This window comes from Leiobunum rupestre, chromosome 6, assembly GCF_980474605.1.
Source record: "Leiobunum rupestre chromosome 6, qqLeiRupe1.1.hap1, whole genome shotgun sequence".
Taxonomy (NCBI): Eukaryota; Metazoa; Arthropoda; class Arachnida; order Opiliones; family Sclerosomatidae; genus Leiobunum; species Leiobunum rupestre.
In genome coordinates, this window is record NC_143389.1 from 26400046 (window position 1) to 26419432 (window position 19387).

The following is a 19387-nucleotide window of genomic DNA, read 5'->3' on the forward strand; positions in this document are numbered from 1 at the left end:
GGTAGACCGGTTTCGTCCTATTTGGGACTCCATCAGTACCGTGCGGGAAATGTGGCTGGCGACTATTAAACCTTAAAGAGAAACTAAGCCTAAACATTAAAAATTTCAAAACGAGTATTATTAGCCTAGCTGATTATTATTATTTATTATTATTATGTATTTATACTTAAGGAGAATAACTATAAGTTGAGTGGGCATCAAGGTCTAGCTCCCCTCGAAACGAGAGGGGGAAGGGAAAACGTCACCGGTGTGTGCTTCAATGACGTTGAACGACGTCAGTTTTAGGGAACCAATGACATAACGGGCTGATTAGATTTTTTATAGGGGGAAGGAGCTTACTCTTCGAGCATTAAGATGCTGGAAATCGTTTCAACATATTTATTATCCCGACATTATCAATAAATGCATTACGCACAAGCTGGCTTAGTATCCATTAAATATCAAAGATCACGTCAATTTTTCAATTTAATTCGGTAGAAATTCAGATAACTATAGAACCATAGAGGAACAGAACTTATACTTCTGGCTGTTCAAATCCTTTTAAGATTGCAATCTAGAATTCGTTTTTCTCTACACCACTGTCTGCTGAACTGTTTTTTGTATGAGATCACATTATGAAACAAAACACTAACCCAGCAGTTCTTAAAAGTTGGTGTCAAGAGTCTTTTAAGATTAGTAAAACAATGAGTTGCGGTTCCGCCAAAATTAGGTGGTTAATTTAGGGTTTCATAGAAAAACAAATGGGAACCGCTACACAAATTGACTTAATATTGTTAGAAAAATTACCAGATTCAAAATATTTTAAACTTGCGCACCTTTGGGTATCGTTAATGGAGATCGATTGTTAAAACGTATTGGTAGTTATAAAACTGTGTTTAAGAAAGTACCTTTAAGTCGTCTTTGCTGTTTCAGGGGGCCGACACGACGAGTGCGAATATAGCATTTGTACTATACCTGCTGGGGTTGCACTCTGTCGTGCAGGAAAAGGTTCACGATGAAATCGCACACATTCTTGGTGACAATCCCAACAAAGAAATAACAATGGACGATATCAAAGAAATGAGATATTTGGATCAAGTAATTAAAGTAAGCCTTTTATAACTTTATACAAAGCGTTTTTTAAACGGGTACGTTTAAAAAAAAATAATTAAATATCAATAAATAGCAGAAAATAAACCTTTGCTAACTAACCTATTGCACGCTTTAATAAATTATCAGTTAAAGATTAATAACGAGTTAGCAAAAACATACGAGAGGATTAGAAACTTCAGATCTTTATCTCTAAACTATCTCAAAGGCTGAAAGCTTTCTATTTTGTATTATACATTACCGTTTAATTGTATTTTATAGACAATTCTTAAGTCTTAACATTCCTTTCCTAAATTTTTGGTTCCATCCCGCAAAGGGGGACCAAACCGTCAGTCGAAAATGCCTGCAAACTAAGCTCGTAAAACTGGGTAAATTTTGTATGGAACACTGTATTTTATTCTAGAGAACTATAAAATTGTCAACTAGAATTTTTTTTGGCCTTGCTAAATTTTCTTTCCTTAGGAAACGCAACGGCTCTTTCCACCAGCCCTTATTACTGGCAGGAAAATTACGGAGGACTTACAAATTGGTAAGTACTTGTTGAAACGCTTATATAGACTATATAACTGCATTAAGTACAACATTTCTGATATTTCATTATGAACTCCTCGATGGGCAGTTCACTATCATGATTACTAGGCTACCCTCAAAAGACTAAATAAAATTAAATCGTGATTAAATGATTAACGATAAAAAAATGTGACGGAAATTATTCAATCGAGATTGAGTTCGATTCCAGCACTTGCACCTCTACATTCGTATTTGAAACTAGAACAAATATTGTGAAATTCAGAGACCACCCAAATAAAATAAAACCTTTAAAGGAGATGAAGCTTTTAAATCGCAGCGTTTTAAATATATTAATTTTTTAGAATAAAAAGTAGTTTTTTAATATGGAAAGTTTAAATTTTAAATGGTTGATATTTTTATTTAACATGTTTACTTTAGTACAATTATACCCTAAAAGTTTGAACAGGATTTGAGCCGTTTCAACAATCTTAAATTAATTCAATTAGATTTTTTCTTAAGGAACATACAACTTGCAACAATATTCAGCAAAGATTCACCATAACGCTTACGAACATTGTTCAAACCAGTAGCCCCGCCAGGATTTTTTTCCAAGTAGTCACCGATGAATTTAGAGGCCCCCCTCTACGCAATAATTTCAATCGATAATTTCACGTTTTTTCCTTATAACTAAACTCTCCGTTTTGAAGGAGTTCACCGTGTTTCTTATTGCAAAATTATGTGAAGCTAAAATTAAATTATTTTTTCACTTGTCCCCCAGTTTAACCAACATTTAGATATCCAATATCCCCAATTCCAATAATCCCTTATTTTAAATATTAAAGTCGTTTTACTCAATGAATGACACTCTGCGATTAGAGCTCTTCCCAAATTCATCAACCACTAACATCGGATGTTCTTTTAAATGATTCGATAAATCTCGATTAATGGATAATGTGGCCAGGTTGGAAAGTCTATCCTCTCGCATTGTTGTCCGTAGACACGTTTCAATTCTATTCAAGGAACTGAAACTCCTTTCAGAAATAGTATTGGCCAGGGGAATACATAGAACAACTTTATAGTACTTAAAACTAAGTCGGGAAAGCCACCTTACATCGTCATTACGCTTTTCAAATTTATCGATTTTATTAAATTTCTAGCTATTTTGATTAGACCTTTCAATGAATCTAGGTCGAAATTAAAGCGAGTGTATATTTGGCAGTGGGCTAGGACGTCATTTTCTACGAGAAAGTTTTCCGAGTCTGGGTCAGACGCAGTTATTCCTTTAATTAGGCTATTATTTTCATTTCTGATATAAATTTATCGATTATTTGGTAGTAAGTTGATCTCAACTGTTCATTTAAGGTCTTTGCTTCGGTGTCTCGGTTTCCTGTTGTACACGTTAATACACTATGCTTTAGTCTTTGATTAGAGATAAAAACGGATTCTGCTAACTTAGAAGCTTCGTCCCAAATTAAGTCGAATTTTTCGGGGTTCCTTACTTCCTCTAAGGTAGTTATGGTAGCTTTGAAAATAGCGATAGCTTCAGTTAGAACGACTCTCGAACTTTGTAAATATTCCGACAAGGAGTTGGTAATACCTAATATTTCATCTAAAGCCGTAATCAAAATCAAGTTAGTGAATTTTTGTAATTGCAATATGTACCCTCGACACTCGGCAGCTTCTTCGGGCTTACAATTTTCTACCAAGTTCTCCAATGCTAATAGAACAGAGTCAAATCTACTTCTGAAGTAATGAAGACCTTTTTTGTTTGCTCCACCACCTAGTGTCGCAGCTTTGCGGCATTTTAAGAACTATTTCGTAGCCCAGCTCTTTTTGAGAATTATCAAAACATTCACTCCTAATAACTGAATTTCTTTGGAAATTATAGATCGCTTGAACTAGTCCGAGTAATTCAACCAAAACTAAATTTAAACGATGGGCATAGCAATGGACGTACGGACAATTTCCACCTACCAAGGGCGTATCCAGGATTTTATTTCAGGGGTGGTTTTGAGGGAAAATTTGTGCTGACGGAAGTTTCACTGATTTTTATTAGGCACCCCCCCCCCTCCCTTAAATACGCCCTTGCCACCTACTGTCTTCTCTATTTGAACCCTCACCTCTTTTACGTGCCCACTCATTATACTGGCCCCATCATGAGTCAGAGCAACGCAGTTTTAAATTTTCAGTACATTCTCCGTCAAAAGGGTAATTATAGCCGAGCTGATGCTTTCAGATTCGAACTTATGCAAATCTGTGTATTCTAAAAATCGCTCCACTACACCAATTTCCTTCCTAGTATACCGAATGCAAACACTCAGCTGTTCTACTCTCGCATTATTCCTAGTCTCATCGGCAATTACGGAAAAGAAACCACCTGATTCATTAACCTCCTTTACCATTATTCGCCTAACATAATTTCCACTAAGGTTAATCAGCTCATTTTGGACATTGCTATGTATGTATTTAGCATTATTTGGCATACTTTCGCACTTGGCTTTTAAGTCGGGACAATTTCTCTTTAATAAATCTAAAAAATTTTACAAAATTGCCCCTGTTCCCATTTTCATCGTCCGACCTATGCCCCCGAAGAGCGAGATCTTGTTGGGCGCACAGTACTATTATCTGCACCTGAAATAATAAGACATCGCTATTTCTAGCAACGTCTGTTTTATGATGCTGATCAACCTGACATACTATTGGGCCTCGAGATTTCAATTCCAAATAGTCTGAATATTTTTTATAAGACTGTTGGTGTAAAGATTTAGTCGAAGTAAAGTGTTCTTTGAACTTTTTGGCCATATTTTTCCAGTCCAAAAACCCCTCATTAAATTCCGTATTTCTGCCACCTAAAAAATTCCGACAAAAAAAACAATAAACTTTATCGTATGCTACCGAATATTCGAGCATTTGGTATTTGGTGTACCAAGAAGAATTGAAAACTCGGTTTTTACCACCCATAAGGGTTTTGGGAAAAGACGCGAGGTTAGGTTGAACTAATCTAAAGCAATTAATCGTCTCACTTTTGGATTGTCTATCTTTGCACTCGAGGCTCTATTAGAGGATTCAACCAAAATTTCCGATAACTCAGAATTTAGAACTACCTCCTTAGCCGGACTGACATCGACCTTGGGTAAAACGTCAACAAAATTTTTTTTACGACTTTCAGTTTCGGTAAAACCTAGACTCTCCCCTGAATTCAGTTTATTTATTTTAGCTATGACGGTTGAAGAAATCGTTCCATTGCGTCTTACTGACTACTAACTATGCTCGCATCTCTTACATTTTTGGCGTTTTTGGGCCTCCGACATAATTTTTCGGGAACTCATTCTCGTTTTAGTTTTTAAAGTAAAAACTCCAGATATTACGCCTTTTAAAAATGGTACCACTATATAGTCTTAAAAAAATAGTTTTAAGAATGGTACCACCATCGGCACCACCAATAGTTTGGTTCCAAATATCTAGCTAAAGGCTTGAAAAAAGCCAACTAACTATATAAACTAGCTCGAAATGTTTTCATTTTAAACAAGAGCAGTACGGCTTCTTTAAACTTCTAAGACAGCGGTTCCCAAGTTTATTTTGCTATGGAACCCTAAATTATCCACCTAATTCTGGCGGAACCCCAACTATTTTTTTTACTCATCTTAAACTCTTGACACAAACAAAGATGGCCACGCTGCGAATTCTCGGAACCCCTGTGACCCTTTTACGGAACCCCAGGGTTCCGCGGACCACCTTTTGGGAACCGCTGCTCTAGGAGGTAGAAGTCGGCTCTTGCCAAAAATATTTAAACAAAAAGGACACTACATTAACTGACTAACAAGGAGACTACCCTACTATAGGCCTACTTGGGACCTCCAATTTAAGAAAAAGGTGCCTTCTTGGGGCCTAAAATTCATTGAAAAGATGACTAGTTGACTACCAGCTTTTTTATTCCTGAACGGCCGGTAATCTTGGCTTTCCACTTTAGAAAACAAGCCCCCTTAGGGGCCCCCTGCAGCCTAAAAAGGGTAGGTTAAGCGGTGTTATCATTCTGAGTTTATTTGTAAAGGGGGATCATTATAATTCGGGGGAAAAACAGCTGCTTCCATAAGCCGCACAAGTTATCGTAAAACGTAAAAATGACCTCGGACCTTAGCTCCCCTCCACCTCGTGGCCAGTTCAAAGGGTGAAATGTCTCCCCAGCTTATTTGAGGTTTTGTGATTCGCCCACTGGGTCACGTGTTCTAAAGGCCGGGGGTCACTCTTAAGACCAGAGAGAATTTATAATAGGGAGTGGAAGGCCCTGCCTTCTACAACACAAAAAGCGATGTCGCTCAAACACGCGGTCCCGCCGAGCTGATATGGCCAGGCTGGCTTCCGGTCACATGACCACTCAAAAAATAAAATTAACCCCTTGTTTCTTATTGGTTGTTTACTGTGAGGATTATTTTTCAATCAAGTCAGAGTCTCAGAGAGAACTTACGATCAAGTCAATTTACATTAAGGAATATAAAATTAAAATTTTAAAGAAAGGTAAATATTTTATGGCTATTTAATGTTATTAATAGTTTTTTTGTGTAATAGTATTTCTAATCATGTTTTTCCTAATAAATAGTAAAGCTTTTTGTGGAAGTACAAGGCTTAAGTATGCCTCAACGAATTGCTTGCAAGTATGGCTCATGCACTTCAAAACAAAATTCATCAAACAGACAAGTAAATGGAGCTCCTGGAGTGTATTTCGTTAAGTTTCCCTCAGCTAAAAAAGAAACTGAAAAATGTCAGCGGTGGATTGAGGCCTGTGCTAGAAAGGACTTAAATTTAGAATGCGTTACTCGGGGTACCTACATCTGCTCCCGACATTTCCTTGGCTTTAAAGGCCCAACTGATCAACACCCAGATCCAATACCTTTAAAACGTCTATTGGACCCTAATTTTGTTTATCAAGATGCATTAAATCAGGTAATATATTTTAAATCTTTCCTTGGGTAATTGTGACGTAAATAGATACATTATTATACCTTTGCAGATAGAAATCAGCCATACTGAACCGCAGAAAGTACAGGAAAAAATGGATGAAGATGATTCAAATCTGTGTATATCTGATAAAAACAATTCGCAAATCAACTTCAAAGGCTTGTCACCACCAACAGGATGGTCAATGGAAATTAAGACTAACAGTGTTATATTTACTAAACATTCCAACAGACAGATTATTTTATCATGTGAATTCTTCAAAAACGAACCTATTTCTCTTGATAATCCCACATTTTTGGTTTCTGTTAACGCTTTGGGTAAAACTATATCAAAGGAAAAGATTGAGAAGGATCTAAAAATTGAGAATAATATGGATATTTACAACTTCCTAGCGCGAATGAATCATTTCAAAACGTGCCCTGGCAATCAAGATGAAGATCTTGTTAGACTTTACACTGAGAGGCGCCCAAATAATCATAAAACAATGAGCAGTTACTCTGAACATTTTGGAGCTGTGTATAGTAACAGATGCGAAACACTCATTGAAGTTTATAAGAAGCGTTGCTTCGTTTGCCAGCAATATAGGTCCAGCTTACGAACCTTACGTTTGCGATCCAAAGCTCTAGCTAAAAAAGCTGAAGAAATGAAAGGAAAATCGAAGCCAAAGAAACCCAACAGAAAGATGAAAACCAAGCATGTTTTATCTAAGAAGGGCAAGAAAGAAGTTAACAATTTAAAACAGCTTTTTAATGAAAAAATTAAGAAAGAAAAACCTGGATCTTTCATGTCAGTATTCATTAAACAACAATTAAGAGCTTTAGAAAGATCTAAGTATGGCATGAGGTGGGACAGTTTTTTTCTGAAGTGGTGCTCCTACATTAAAAATAAATCAAAATCAACCTACGAAGCTTTACAAAAATCTGGAATTGTTATACTTCCCTCAACAAGAACATTGTATAGTCATGACCATACCTTAAAAAACAAATCTGGTTTTGATGAAGATTCGATTAATGAAATGGTTGAAATGACGGACATTGATAATCTTCCTGACCATAAGAAATACTTTGTTCTCCTGTTAGATGAAATGTCAGTCAAGCCTGATGTAATATGTCACAAAGATACAGGGTATATGACTGGATTTATTGACATAGATGACCATCATAATGACCTTGATGACATGGAGCGTGAAGAAATGGGCAGAACTGCACCGCCACTAGCAACCAATATTCTCCAATTTATGCTTCGTGGAATTACCAGCAATGTTAAAATACCATTCGCGCATTTTCCAACAAATGGTGCTACTAGTGGAGAGCTCTATTCACTTATTTGGGAGGCCATTAGTTTGTTGGAAAACAATGGTTTCAGAATTTTAGCTGTAGTTGGAGATGGAGCTTCGACTAATCGAAAGTTTTTTCGTATGTGTGCCAGTAATGAAACAAACAAGACTGTTCCATTTGTCACTACTAATATTCATGCAGCTGATGAAGAAAGGGAGATATATTTTCTATCAGACGCTCCACATTTGATTAAAACTGTTCGCAACTGCTTTAGTAACAGTGGTGCTCATTCAAAGTCTCGGAGTATGTGGAAAAATGGTGAGGAGATTTCATGGAAAGTTATTTTGCGCCTTTATTACTCGCAATTAAAAATGAAAGGTCAATTTAAAAACGCATCGAAGCTAACATAAGGACACGTTTTTTTAAATGAATACTCTAAGATGAAAGTTAATTTGGCAACCCAAGTTATGAGCACAACTGTGGCTTCTGCTATAGAAACACTATTTGGGGAAGAGAAATACCCTGAAACAGTGAAGTTCATACGGACATTTGATAATTTTTTTGACTTGTGTAATGTTAAGAACTGCAATGAAAGTTTTAGGAAAAGAAAGGCCAACAAAAGAGTGTATGACGATGTTAATGACGAGCGTTTGAAGGTAATGACACCAATATTGGATTGATGGATGACTCAATAATTAATATTTGTATTAAATTTAGTGGCTCGAAACAGACTTCATAAAATATTTAGATGACTGGGAGAAAGACGTTGCAGTACGCCCAGGTGATTTTTCAAAAAAGGAAAGGAGCGCAATGCTTTTAAGTGCTCCAACTATTGAAGGTCTACGTATGACTGGTACAGCTATTATAATTACAAAGATAAGAGCTTTACATTTTCATATATTCTAAGTTGTTTTTCAATTACAGCTCTTTCAACAGTGGGAATAGTAAAATTGCTTCTTAAAAAGGGAGCCAAGTTTGTCTTGACTCAACACCTAAATCAAGACCCGCTAGAACAGTATTTTGGAAGACAGAGATGTTCTGGTGGTAGAAATTGTAATCCCTCCGTTTCTCTCTTTGAAGCCAATATGGATAAATTAAAAGCTTTATCAGGACTTGTTTTAGAAGCCGTTAATGGCAATACAATGATATCAGAAAAGATGGTTAAGTAAATATTGTTTTAATCATTTAAAAACAGTATCACAGTTTAATAAAAATTTTGGTGATAAATTGAAATTCATTGTGACTTACTTCTAAACTAAACTTTCTTTTGAACTATTTCAGTAGTAATTATGAGGTAAAACCCCTAAAATTGGCCATCAAACTGCCCCATGTTTTAAATAGGAACATTTTGAAATATCACGTTGCTTGGTTTTTTTTCAGGTACATTGAGGTAGGAATTGTTCAAAAAGGTCAAGATCTGGATCCCCTTTTAAAAAGTCATAATCGGAATTGTCTTGAAAGTTATTGAAACTTTGCATTGAAGTTGATGCGGTAGCTTGCGTTGAGGGACATTCAATAGATTCTCTTATATGTAAAGTTGGAATTTTATCTGGTTTTTGGGCTTTTTTCCTTATGCTTTTCTTTATTGGTGCTTTGACATTTTCCCTGCCAGGACTCTTCTGACTAGTTTTAGATTTTATCTTTTTTGGAGAGGTTCGGTTTTCACATTCTTTGCTTTTCTCCATAAGGCTCTTTCTCAATGCTTTCTTCGTTCTGAGGGCTTCTCTTGTTTCAAATTGGTATTGCTCAAGAATGTCCCGCACTAAACATTTTCCTCTCGTGTTTAAAAAAACATCTAAAAGTTTCAAAAGCTATTTCTTGTTATCATCTTGATTGTAGATTAGCTTCCATGCCTGCCCAATTTCATCATTTTGTGTAATGTGTTTGATAGCTCTGGTTTTTAAATTTTGATGCCTGATCTTTTTAACATTAGTGACGTAAATTACATCAGATATAGTTCTAATCATTTTCACCAACTGAAAGAATTGATCTGTGACAGAAGTTAATCCACCCCTGGTTAATTTATTGGTCCAAGACTCCGTTACATCTTCTAGCTCTACATGGCTTGGATCTTTTTCTTTCATAATCTTTTGAATCAGTTCTGAAGGGCATTTTTTTTTTATTAACGAGTAGGCTGAACATCCAGCAACATACCTAGTAACTGGGAGATTTTCAGCAATTTTGTTTGTGATTACCCCCAGAGGCTTTGGTTTGTCAGAAACTGATCCAATAAGCTGTTTTTTCTTATTTTCCCTCAATATCTTGGAGCTTTCTTTTACGACTGCACTGTCAACCCCCACTTTCATTTGCACCATTAATTCGTGCAAAAGTAAATGTAGCATTCTGCTAGCTAGATTTTTCTGTGTTGGTGGTTGCAAATTTTTAAAACTAGGTGTAATTCTAAGTAAAAGGTGTCCAAGCCCTTGATCTTTCCTCTCTTTTTTCAAAATAGTGTGTGTGGCTTTTAGGTACTCTTCTCTTGTTGTGTCATTAAATTTCAATTGCTGAACTTCAGTCGAAATGTATGATATTAGCGCTTCTCTGTCACTATTTATGCACAGCATTTGATTTAAATTCGTCATAAAAGTGCCAACAAGATCCTTCTCCAAACGAAAAACAAATTTCTGGGTATTCATCTTTTTGATGGTCCATTTCAAACAATGGTTTACAGCAACTAAATAAATAAGAATTTAATAATAATTATAATTTAAAGTAAGATGCAAAATAATAAATAAATAACCTTTTTTTCCGAAGGACATCGCTCACACACCGCAGCTCGGTCCTCTGCCTATTTCTTCTGCTTTCAAATTTTCAAATTTTTTTCCTCAACGGCTCACTATAGACCCGCCCCCTGGAAAACGTCATACCGGAAACCCGCCTGGCCAGATATTGCGATCGCGGGGGTTTAGTAGCTACAATTCATCCCCCACCTTCTCTCTGTTAAGACATTATTTTTACCAGAGTTTCATACTTTCATTTCATTTTGTGCGCTTCTTCAAAGCAGTTCTCTACAATTCCAGTCTTTCTCACAAGGAGACTACCCGAGGTGTTACACACCGATTTTGTTCAAACTCTGGGGATTGGTAGACCTTCATGTAACTTGAAAAATCCTAAAGGGATTTTATTCAATGAGCAACGGTTTTGCCATGGCAACGAAAAATGTTTTTGACAACATAAAATGGAAATTTTCCCATTGAAAATAGCATAGGATTTTGAAAAAATTTTAAAAATTGAAAAAAATTAAAATACTAAAATTATAAAAAAAAATTAAAAATTGACAAAAAAAATCAAAATTGATCACATTTTGATCAATTAGAACGAAATGGGTAAAAATGAACCGATATGGCTAGAATTGGAAAAAATGTCAATTTGACCAAAATTCGAAAATAATAGATCTAAATTAGCCCAATTTTAAAGTTTTGTAAAAATTATATAGAAATAATTTAAATTCGACAAACTATCTCAAAATTGTTTGAAATATTTTTTTTCCAAAATTGAAAAATGTTAATAACGTAAAATAAATTATCAAAATCAATAGTTTCGATTCAAAACGATCAAAATTGATAAGAATTGATGGAAATTTATTTATATAGATAAATTGTTTTTTTTTAATTATTTTAGAAATTTAGAAAATAATAGATCAAAATTAGCAAAATTTTTAAATTTTGGAAAAAAAAGTATAATTTTTTTTAAACAATCTGTAGTTTCGATTAAAAACCGCATTAATTTCCCATCTATATCCGTATAGTTGTTTTAGTTCCAAAAGTTCTAAATTATTACTTACTTGATAAATAATAAATAAAAAAATAAATGAAATTCATTAAAAATTATTTATATTTATTTATTTAACGAAACTATATTTTTTAATCATAAGGTATTATAATGTTTGGTTTTTAAAATAAATGTTAACTATAGCGAAATAAATTTTGTTCAGTTCGTATATTTGGTCGTCAATATTGGTTTCTTCGTGTATACGGTAATTTCTAACAAACAGCAGGAAAAATGGCTACCAGTAATCTAGTGGAAGAAGAACTAGTTGGTATGATTTAATATTAAACAGGTGTAGTAGAAACACGTAAAATAAAAAAAATAGAGAATATACCAGGAGACATGACTCCTGATAATACTAAAAATGTTTAATTTTGTTTTTGGTAGAAATTACTTCGTAATTTCGATTTACATCTTTTTAATGTAATAATTACTAAATTACGTAGTAAACTAATTGTTATTGTAATATTAAATAAATTATGTAGTATAATAATTTTAGTGTAATAATTACGTAGTAGGCCTATAACAATTTATTTCATTTAAAATAATTATTATTTTTTAAAATTTATGATAAACTGATTCTAATTCCAGAAATTGCTTTAAACATTGCACATTAACGGATTAATATCCATCGTGGATTACTGGTAGGCAAGATTTTAGCATACGCGCCATTTTTCCTGCTGTTTGTTAGGTATTACCGTATACACGAAGAAACTAATATTGACGACAAAATTTACTTCGCTAAAGTTAACATTTATTTTAAAGCCAAACATTATTATTTATTATTTATCAAGTAAATAATATTTTAGAACTTTTAGAACAAAAACAACTACGGATATGGATTGGAAATTAATCCGGTTTTTGATCGAAACGCGTACAAAATCGAATTCGATTTTGTACGCGTTTGAAAACGGCGGCGTAATTCGCCAATGCCGAAACATGTCACGCGCCTCTTTTAAGGCAAATTAAAGAGTTTTATAGTGTACGAAAAAACGTTGTTTTTGAGTGATTTTTATTAATATCATATACACTAGTTTGGAGTATCAAGTTATATTATATTCCAAATTTGGAAAATAATTTAAAAAAAAATTATCTATATAAATAAATTTCCATCAATTCCTATCAATTTTGATCGTTTTGGATCGAAACTATTGATTTTGATTTCCTAATTTACTAATAGTTTTTCATATAAGCTCATCTTTATCCTATCTCAGATAACTGTGGGTTTCTACGTAACTTTCATCTGACACACTCTTACGTATTCTCAATTGAAAATGGGTTCGTCCTCCAAATGTTTGCTTTAAAAACTGGCATAATCTGGAAATCCGCGATAGTTTTAGTTTTATTTTCTTCAGTCGGAAAACTCGACACAATTTCACAAATGTAGCAAAGGCCACAACAAATATTTGTCGTCTACTGCTACTAGTGTGCCTTCCGAGGGGCCCCCAAATTGCCTATGGGACTGTGTACAGTCCAACCGCGCGAGGCCTCGTCTAGTTTTTCTCTTGTCAGCTCAAGTTAATGTTTTACTTGCTTTAAATATTTCTTTATGCCCAAAACTTTATAAATACAACCACAATAACCGTCGCATAAATATCCAAACAACGTACATAATGAAAGTAACATTCTGAAGTTTGAAAAGTATCGAGACACGTGTTTTATAGCAGATCGTTAAACCTTGTAAATTAATAACTAAGTTGTGTTTCTGAATTTAAAGTTTTTTAGGTAAGGCTAATTCGTTTGCATAATATAATCGCTGGCCTGGGTAGTTTTTGACTAGAAAATCTAAAGTTTCAACCTGTGCATTTGCTTACATTTCACAAATGACAATGCTTACTGAACGAAATAATATGGACTCCATTTAGAACGATATACTCAACTGAAATCAAATCGAGTCTTAGAAATCCCATCTTTATATTTTTCAATGAGGCAGGGGCGTAGGAACCAGGGGGGCAATGAACCTCCCTAGAATTTTGCTGGGAAGGGCAACTAATGTTATTGCCCCTTCAACTTTTTGGTCAGTTGAAATCTTCGAAAGCTTAAATTCTCAATTTAAAAGCATATAAAGCTTATAGAAGCTCAACTGCGTCTTTTCCCACCAATTTGCATAGTAGTCAAACAGTAACACATGCATTCGGTGAAGCTACACTCCTTTAAAAATTCAAAACCATTCTCATTTTATTATTGTGGATTCGTGTATCTTAAATTCATAAACGTCTCTAAAGACTAAAATACACTTCGTATGATAACTGTTGTTACTGTTAATGCCTTAATGACATTCACGACCGATTTCTCACTCTACATCTACCTTTCTTTTTAATGCTCCAGACGCTGATTGCCGTGATTTATCTTAATCGTTTCACTTAGGGCTTAAAACCATTTTTAAGCGTTTTATATATTTAACATGCAAGTACGTGTGAAATCTAATTGTAGAAGGCGATACATGTTAGCCATAACTCTAGATGGCGATCATCGCGACTCGGCCTTAATGATTATAAGGGACCCCAAAAACAGTTTCGCTGGAGCTTTCCAGTTTTACCCCCATGGTGGAGGCCCACCCCTTCTAGGACGATATTGCGCTTATCGACAAACGACATTCTTGACAACACGGTAGGTCTCGGACGAACAGGTGTCAAGTGCGGGGGTCCTTTGAACTTGCCACGAGGTGGAGGGGAGCTAAGGCCCGAGGTCATTTTTACGTTTTACGATAACGTGTGCGGCTTATGGAAGCAGCTGTTTTTTCCCCGAATTATAATGATCCCCCTTTACAAATAAACTCAGAATGATAACACCGCTTAACCTACCCTTTTTAGGCTGCAGGGGGCCCCTGAGGGGGCTTGTTTTCTAAAGTGGAAAGCAAAGATTACCGGCCGTTCAGGAATAAAAAAACTGGTAGTCAACTAGTCATCTTTTCAATGAATTTTAGGCCCCAAGAAGGCACCTTTTTCGTAAATTGGAGGCCTAAAGTAGGCACCTTTTCTTAAATTGGAGGCCTAAAGTAGGCACCTTTTCTTAAATTGGAGGCCTAAAGTAGGCACCTTTTCTTAAATTGGAGGCCTAAAGTAGGCACCTTTTCTTAAATTTGAGGCCTAAAGTAGGCACCTTTTCTTAAATTTGAGGCCTAAAGTAGGCACCTTTTCTTAAATTGGAGGCCCCAAGTAGGCCTATAGTTTTTAAAATGGAGGCCCCCTTACTAGGCCCAAAAATTTTCAACGTAGACACGTGCCTACTTGTGCCTAGCGCTGGCGGCGCTACTTCAAACCCTGACTTAAAACCGTGTGGTATTTTTCAAAGTCTTATTATAAATTATTATTTACAAAGAGTTAATATTTATACTTATCACATTTTATTTTGTACGTAGCTTAATCTTAATATCAGTTATAGACATTTTTGTTAAACAGCTGCTCGTGTTCATGCATTTTCAAACAGTGAAATTTCCGCTCCTCTTTTCGTTCTTTCTAAGGGGTGAATATCCGTTTTATATGCTCTTGTTTGAGCGTTGAAAATTTCATGCCCGATTTTGGTTTGCGCTCTATTAAAAGATATTTTACCGCTTAATTTGGATTAAGATGACAAGAGTGTACCCGTCACAGGTTAATATTAGGTCCCTTCCGCTTAGGTTCGGAACAGATAGGTGATAAATACGGTTAAATTTCAGAAACGCCATTTAATACAGTCATTGCGAACTACCTGACTCAAATACTAAATTATGTTTTAAATCAGCTAGACTACCAAAGTAGAAATACTAGATGGCACGGATTAAGATGATGGGATTGGTCTATTGATAATTTTTGAAATTCTTAGGTGAGTATAGAATACCTGAAGGGACAACAGCGTGGGTGAACTACAAGGCGCTTCACAGCGATCCGAACATGTTTCCAGAGCCGGAACATTTCGATCCCGATCGTTTTTCACTCGAAAATTCTCAAGGAAGACACCCCATGGCTTTCATACCATTTTCCGCTGGGCCAAGGAACTGTATTGGTAAACTAATTTGCTTTAAATAAAAGTCCCTAAAGGGTCACACCGGTCACCAGTGTTGGAATTTTACTAATTTCCGACGCTTACTCCGCTTACAATGTTAGTGTAGAGAGCTGTTTTCTCGCGTCGTATGTAGGGCTTGCCACCACCCTCCTACGCATTGTAGCCCGGCCACATGGATTAATGGCTTTAAAAGTCGCTAGAAGACTTGGGCCTAAGGTTGTGCCTTGGGTATTAGCCTAGCTGATTATTATTATTATTAAATAAATAAATAGGGCTGGGAAAATCCTCGGCCAGATCTACAATCACGAGGGAACTCGATTTTTACCCTGATTTTTCGAAAACCGGTGTGACCCTTTACGCGTTAACGAAAGCTGTTAATGGAAAGGAATTGCTTACAACGCTTTAAATAATAATTAAACTAGTTAACTCTATGGTTCCAAATTAGAGAGGTTAAACCTAAATAAAAAGTGTGTGGAGAACGTGTACTACGGGTAAACTGTCTACGTCCTGTCTTGGAACACTTATACATTTTGTGCTTAATATCTTTTGTTATTAAATATTATCGCGATAGGATAGCTAAGTTAGTTATTCTGACTTCCACCTTTACCCTCGGGGTAGTACAAATTAACCTCAAAAACCCGTAATACCCTAAGAGTTTAAAAAAATCAAATGACACATGGTCTTAAAAAGCCCCGTTTCGGAGTGAAGAGCTTTCAAAAATCGATCTAAAAACATCGAAATCACGCAAATGTGAAATCTTTATTCGTCGTTGACTCCAATGGTTTTCATAAATTTATCGCTGGTTTTTTAGCGACAAAATGATAAACAGAGGGTTGAATATCAAAAGATCATTAAGAGATCGTTCTGAAGTATGCACCGCCAGATTTTTACGTACTAAATTTAAGGAGGAAAGAATAAACATCAGCAAAACCCTAGTAGTGAGTGATACGCTAAAACCAAGGACACATAATAAATAAAAAAAAATGATTTACAACAATTGTTCAAAATGCCAACCTTGGGCTCTAATAAACAAACGACAACGTCGTAAAAATGATTGACGAACGTTTTCAAAGATTTCTGGTGTATTACGAATAGCCTCACATCCATCAATTATGCGCTGCCGTAAATCTTCGACATCTCAGACTTCGGATTTTTAAACCAAGTCTTTGAGATTTCCCCAAAGATAAAAATCGTATGGGTTCAAATCGGGAGATCATGCCGGCCTGGAATGGCCCCTCTTCGCCCTACCCACCTCAAAGGAATGGCCAAGATGATCTCCGTGAGGGCTGTTTTGGCTCCACTGGTGGTTATGGTTCAAATTGAGAATACCATCTTGGGAGAAATTGACCTTATCGCATGCTAGGATGATACTTGGGAACTGGGGATCGTCCTGTGCACTGTCACAAGCCACTGGCAGAAGTTGATACGGCGAGGATAGTCGGCTTCGTTTAACGATCTGACTTTTGGAGGGTAGGATGATAACGATGCCCATGTAGAATTCTCAACACTATGACATGATGTAAGCCCAGCTGCCTTCCAACTGGACGAGTGCTTGTACTTGGCTCATCGCCGAAAATTGTCAGACCTTGAAACTTTCCAGACCAACTGTTTTCTATAGCCGAAAATTTAAACGAAGTTTGAAATTGAAGTAATTACCTGTTCTTCTACATCAATAGGAACGTTTCGCACTCGCGAGGGTTGGAGTTGGCCATTTTCTCGTTAGCGCCGGTCCACACCTTTAAATGTTCGTTTATTCGGTATTCTTCTTTTAGGAAAGGTTTCTTGGTACAATCTACGGGCTTCATCTCCTCTTCCTTCGGCTCGTCCGTGCATCAAGTGCATGTCAGAGTTGGTAATCACTATCGCAAGTGTGATTACAAAGTGATTTTTTATTAACAAGATGTTTTATACCCAAAATTACATCATCATTACCTAGGTGATGATGTAATTTTAGAAAACATCTTGTTAATTTAAGAATTTAATCACTTTGTTATCACACTTGCTTGGTCTATCGGTTGTCCAAAACGATTATTTCGGTGGTTTTTCTATAAAATATTAATTGGATAAATAATAATAACCATATTAATAATAATGATTATTAATTTCATTTTCTGTCACGTAAGTGGACAAGTAAATGGAATTGTTTATTATGAAAGAGTGACAAAATAGGGTTGGCTGATTTAAATCAATTTTGAAATCAAAATCATTTGATTGAAATAAATCAAAATATTTTAGAAAAGGAAAAAATGGCCAAAGTTGTTGGCAATACAATCCCAATAATAAAAAATAAATCTGAGATAACTAAAATATTAATAAAAAAGTTAATTTTCAGCGATTTTTATCTTTGGGGACATCTCAAGGACTTAGTTTACAAAACCGAAGTCCGAGATGTCGACGGCGATTTACGGCAGCGCATAATTGATGGATGTGAGACTATTCGTAATTACACACCAGAAATCTTTGAAAACGTTCGTCAATCATTGTCGTTTGTGTATTAAAGCCCAAAGTGGGCATTTTGAACAGTTTTATATTTTTTTTATTTATTAAAAAAGAACAATTTCATTATGTATCCTTGGTTTTTGCGTATCACTTACTACTAGGGTTTATCTGATGTTATCATTAACTTGAAAGATTTATTAATTACTAAATTTAAGCTGGAAAGATTGGCTAAGTTCAAAATCTGGCGACGATCTCTTGGTGATCTTTGGATATTCAACAATGTTTATCATTTTATCGTTAAAAACAACCGATAAATTTATGAAAACAATTGGGGTCAAGGAAGAATTAAGATTTCACATTTGCGTTGATTTCGATGTTTTTAGGTGGATTTTAAAGTTTTGTCTTTTATATTTTAGGGCAGAAAATGGCGAGCATGGTTTTGAAAACGACGTTGGTACACTGCGTCCGAGCTTTTGAGCTACTGTCCGTGGACCCTCGGGATAAAGTTATGCTCGTCAATGAAATTGTTCTCAAGCCAGCGGAAGAACTTAAAATTCTAATAAAACATCGCATAACAGATCGTAAATAAGAAGTAGCTTGTTTTATATACGATCAAAGATTGCTCAATGAAATAAACCGTCAACACTTTCATCTCAATTGCGCAATTATTTAACAGAAAATGGGAAAATGGCTAGGAAACCAATAGTTTTAAACTTGCAGAGATGTTAAGTTTCTAATGATATTTTTTTCTTGGGTCATTGGTACCCGGAGTCCAAGTGAGGCCTCATAATTTAAGAACATATTTTGAGGGAAACGTGGAAGGATTCCAATCCAGGTCTCACTCTCGACGACCTAAGGACCAGCATGCGAATATTTTATAAATCCTATTCATGAGGCGAATCGTGACGAACCTTGATCGTTCTCGCAGACAATGATATATGTATACACTTGGAGTTTCCAATGTGAGTTTGGATTCGCCGGGTACATGTTGCTACCAAAGTTATTACACAACTTCGTACCCTAGACTCGAATTCTGATAGCTTTCTGATTGGCGGTTTTGTATCGAAGCTTTTACCACTTCCGGCACGTGACCTCCGAAAAATCTGTCTCCATCGGTCGCTGAATTGTCTAATCACGAATTCACGACCAGCTTTGATGACGAGCTATTGCGCGAACAGCACGTCATCAAAGTTGGCCATGGTGTTATCTATAGTTGGTTACTAAGAAGCTAAAATTTCGGAGTTCCGACCGTAAGTGGGTAAACACTATTGACTATGTGCGAGGCAGTTATTTAGAAACTATGGTACGAGGTTTACATTATCTTCGTTGCTACGTATAATTAACTGCCTAAAGCTTAACGATAA

At 35.6% G+C, this 19387-nt stretch overlaps 1 protein-coding gene across 2 annotated transcripts in view; it reads left to right on the plus strand.

Moving 5' to 3' along the window:
* The window catches only part of LOC149940521 (cytochrome P450 4c3-like), a 33015-nt gene extending 14354 nt beyond the window's left edge, over window positions 1-18661 (plus strand). For both annotated transcript variants that reach the window (XM_090177439.1, XM_090177440.1), the window contains 4 exons: window positions 913-1086; window positions 1552-1618; window positions 15405-15584; window positions 18440-18661. In XM_090177439.1, the coding sequence (XP_090033565.1) occupies window positions 913-1086; window positions 1552-1618; window positions 15405-15584; window positions 18440-18612 (594 nt within the window). In that variant the 3' untranslated portion in view covers window positions 18613-18661. The remainder of the gene's footprint in view (window positions 1-912; window positions 1087-1551; window positions 1619-15404; window positions 15585-18439) is intronic.
* Window positions 18662-19387: the final 726 nt, after the last annotated feature.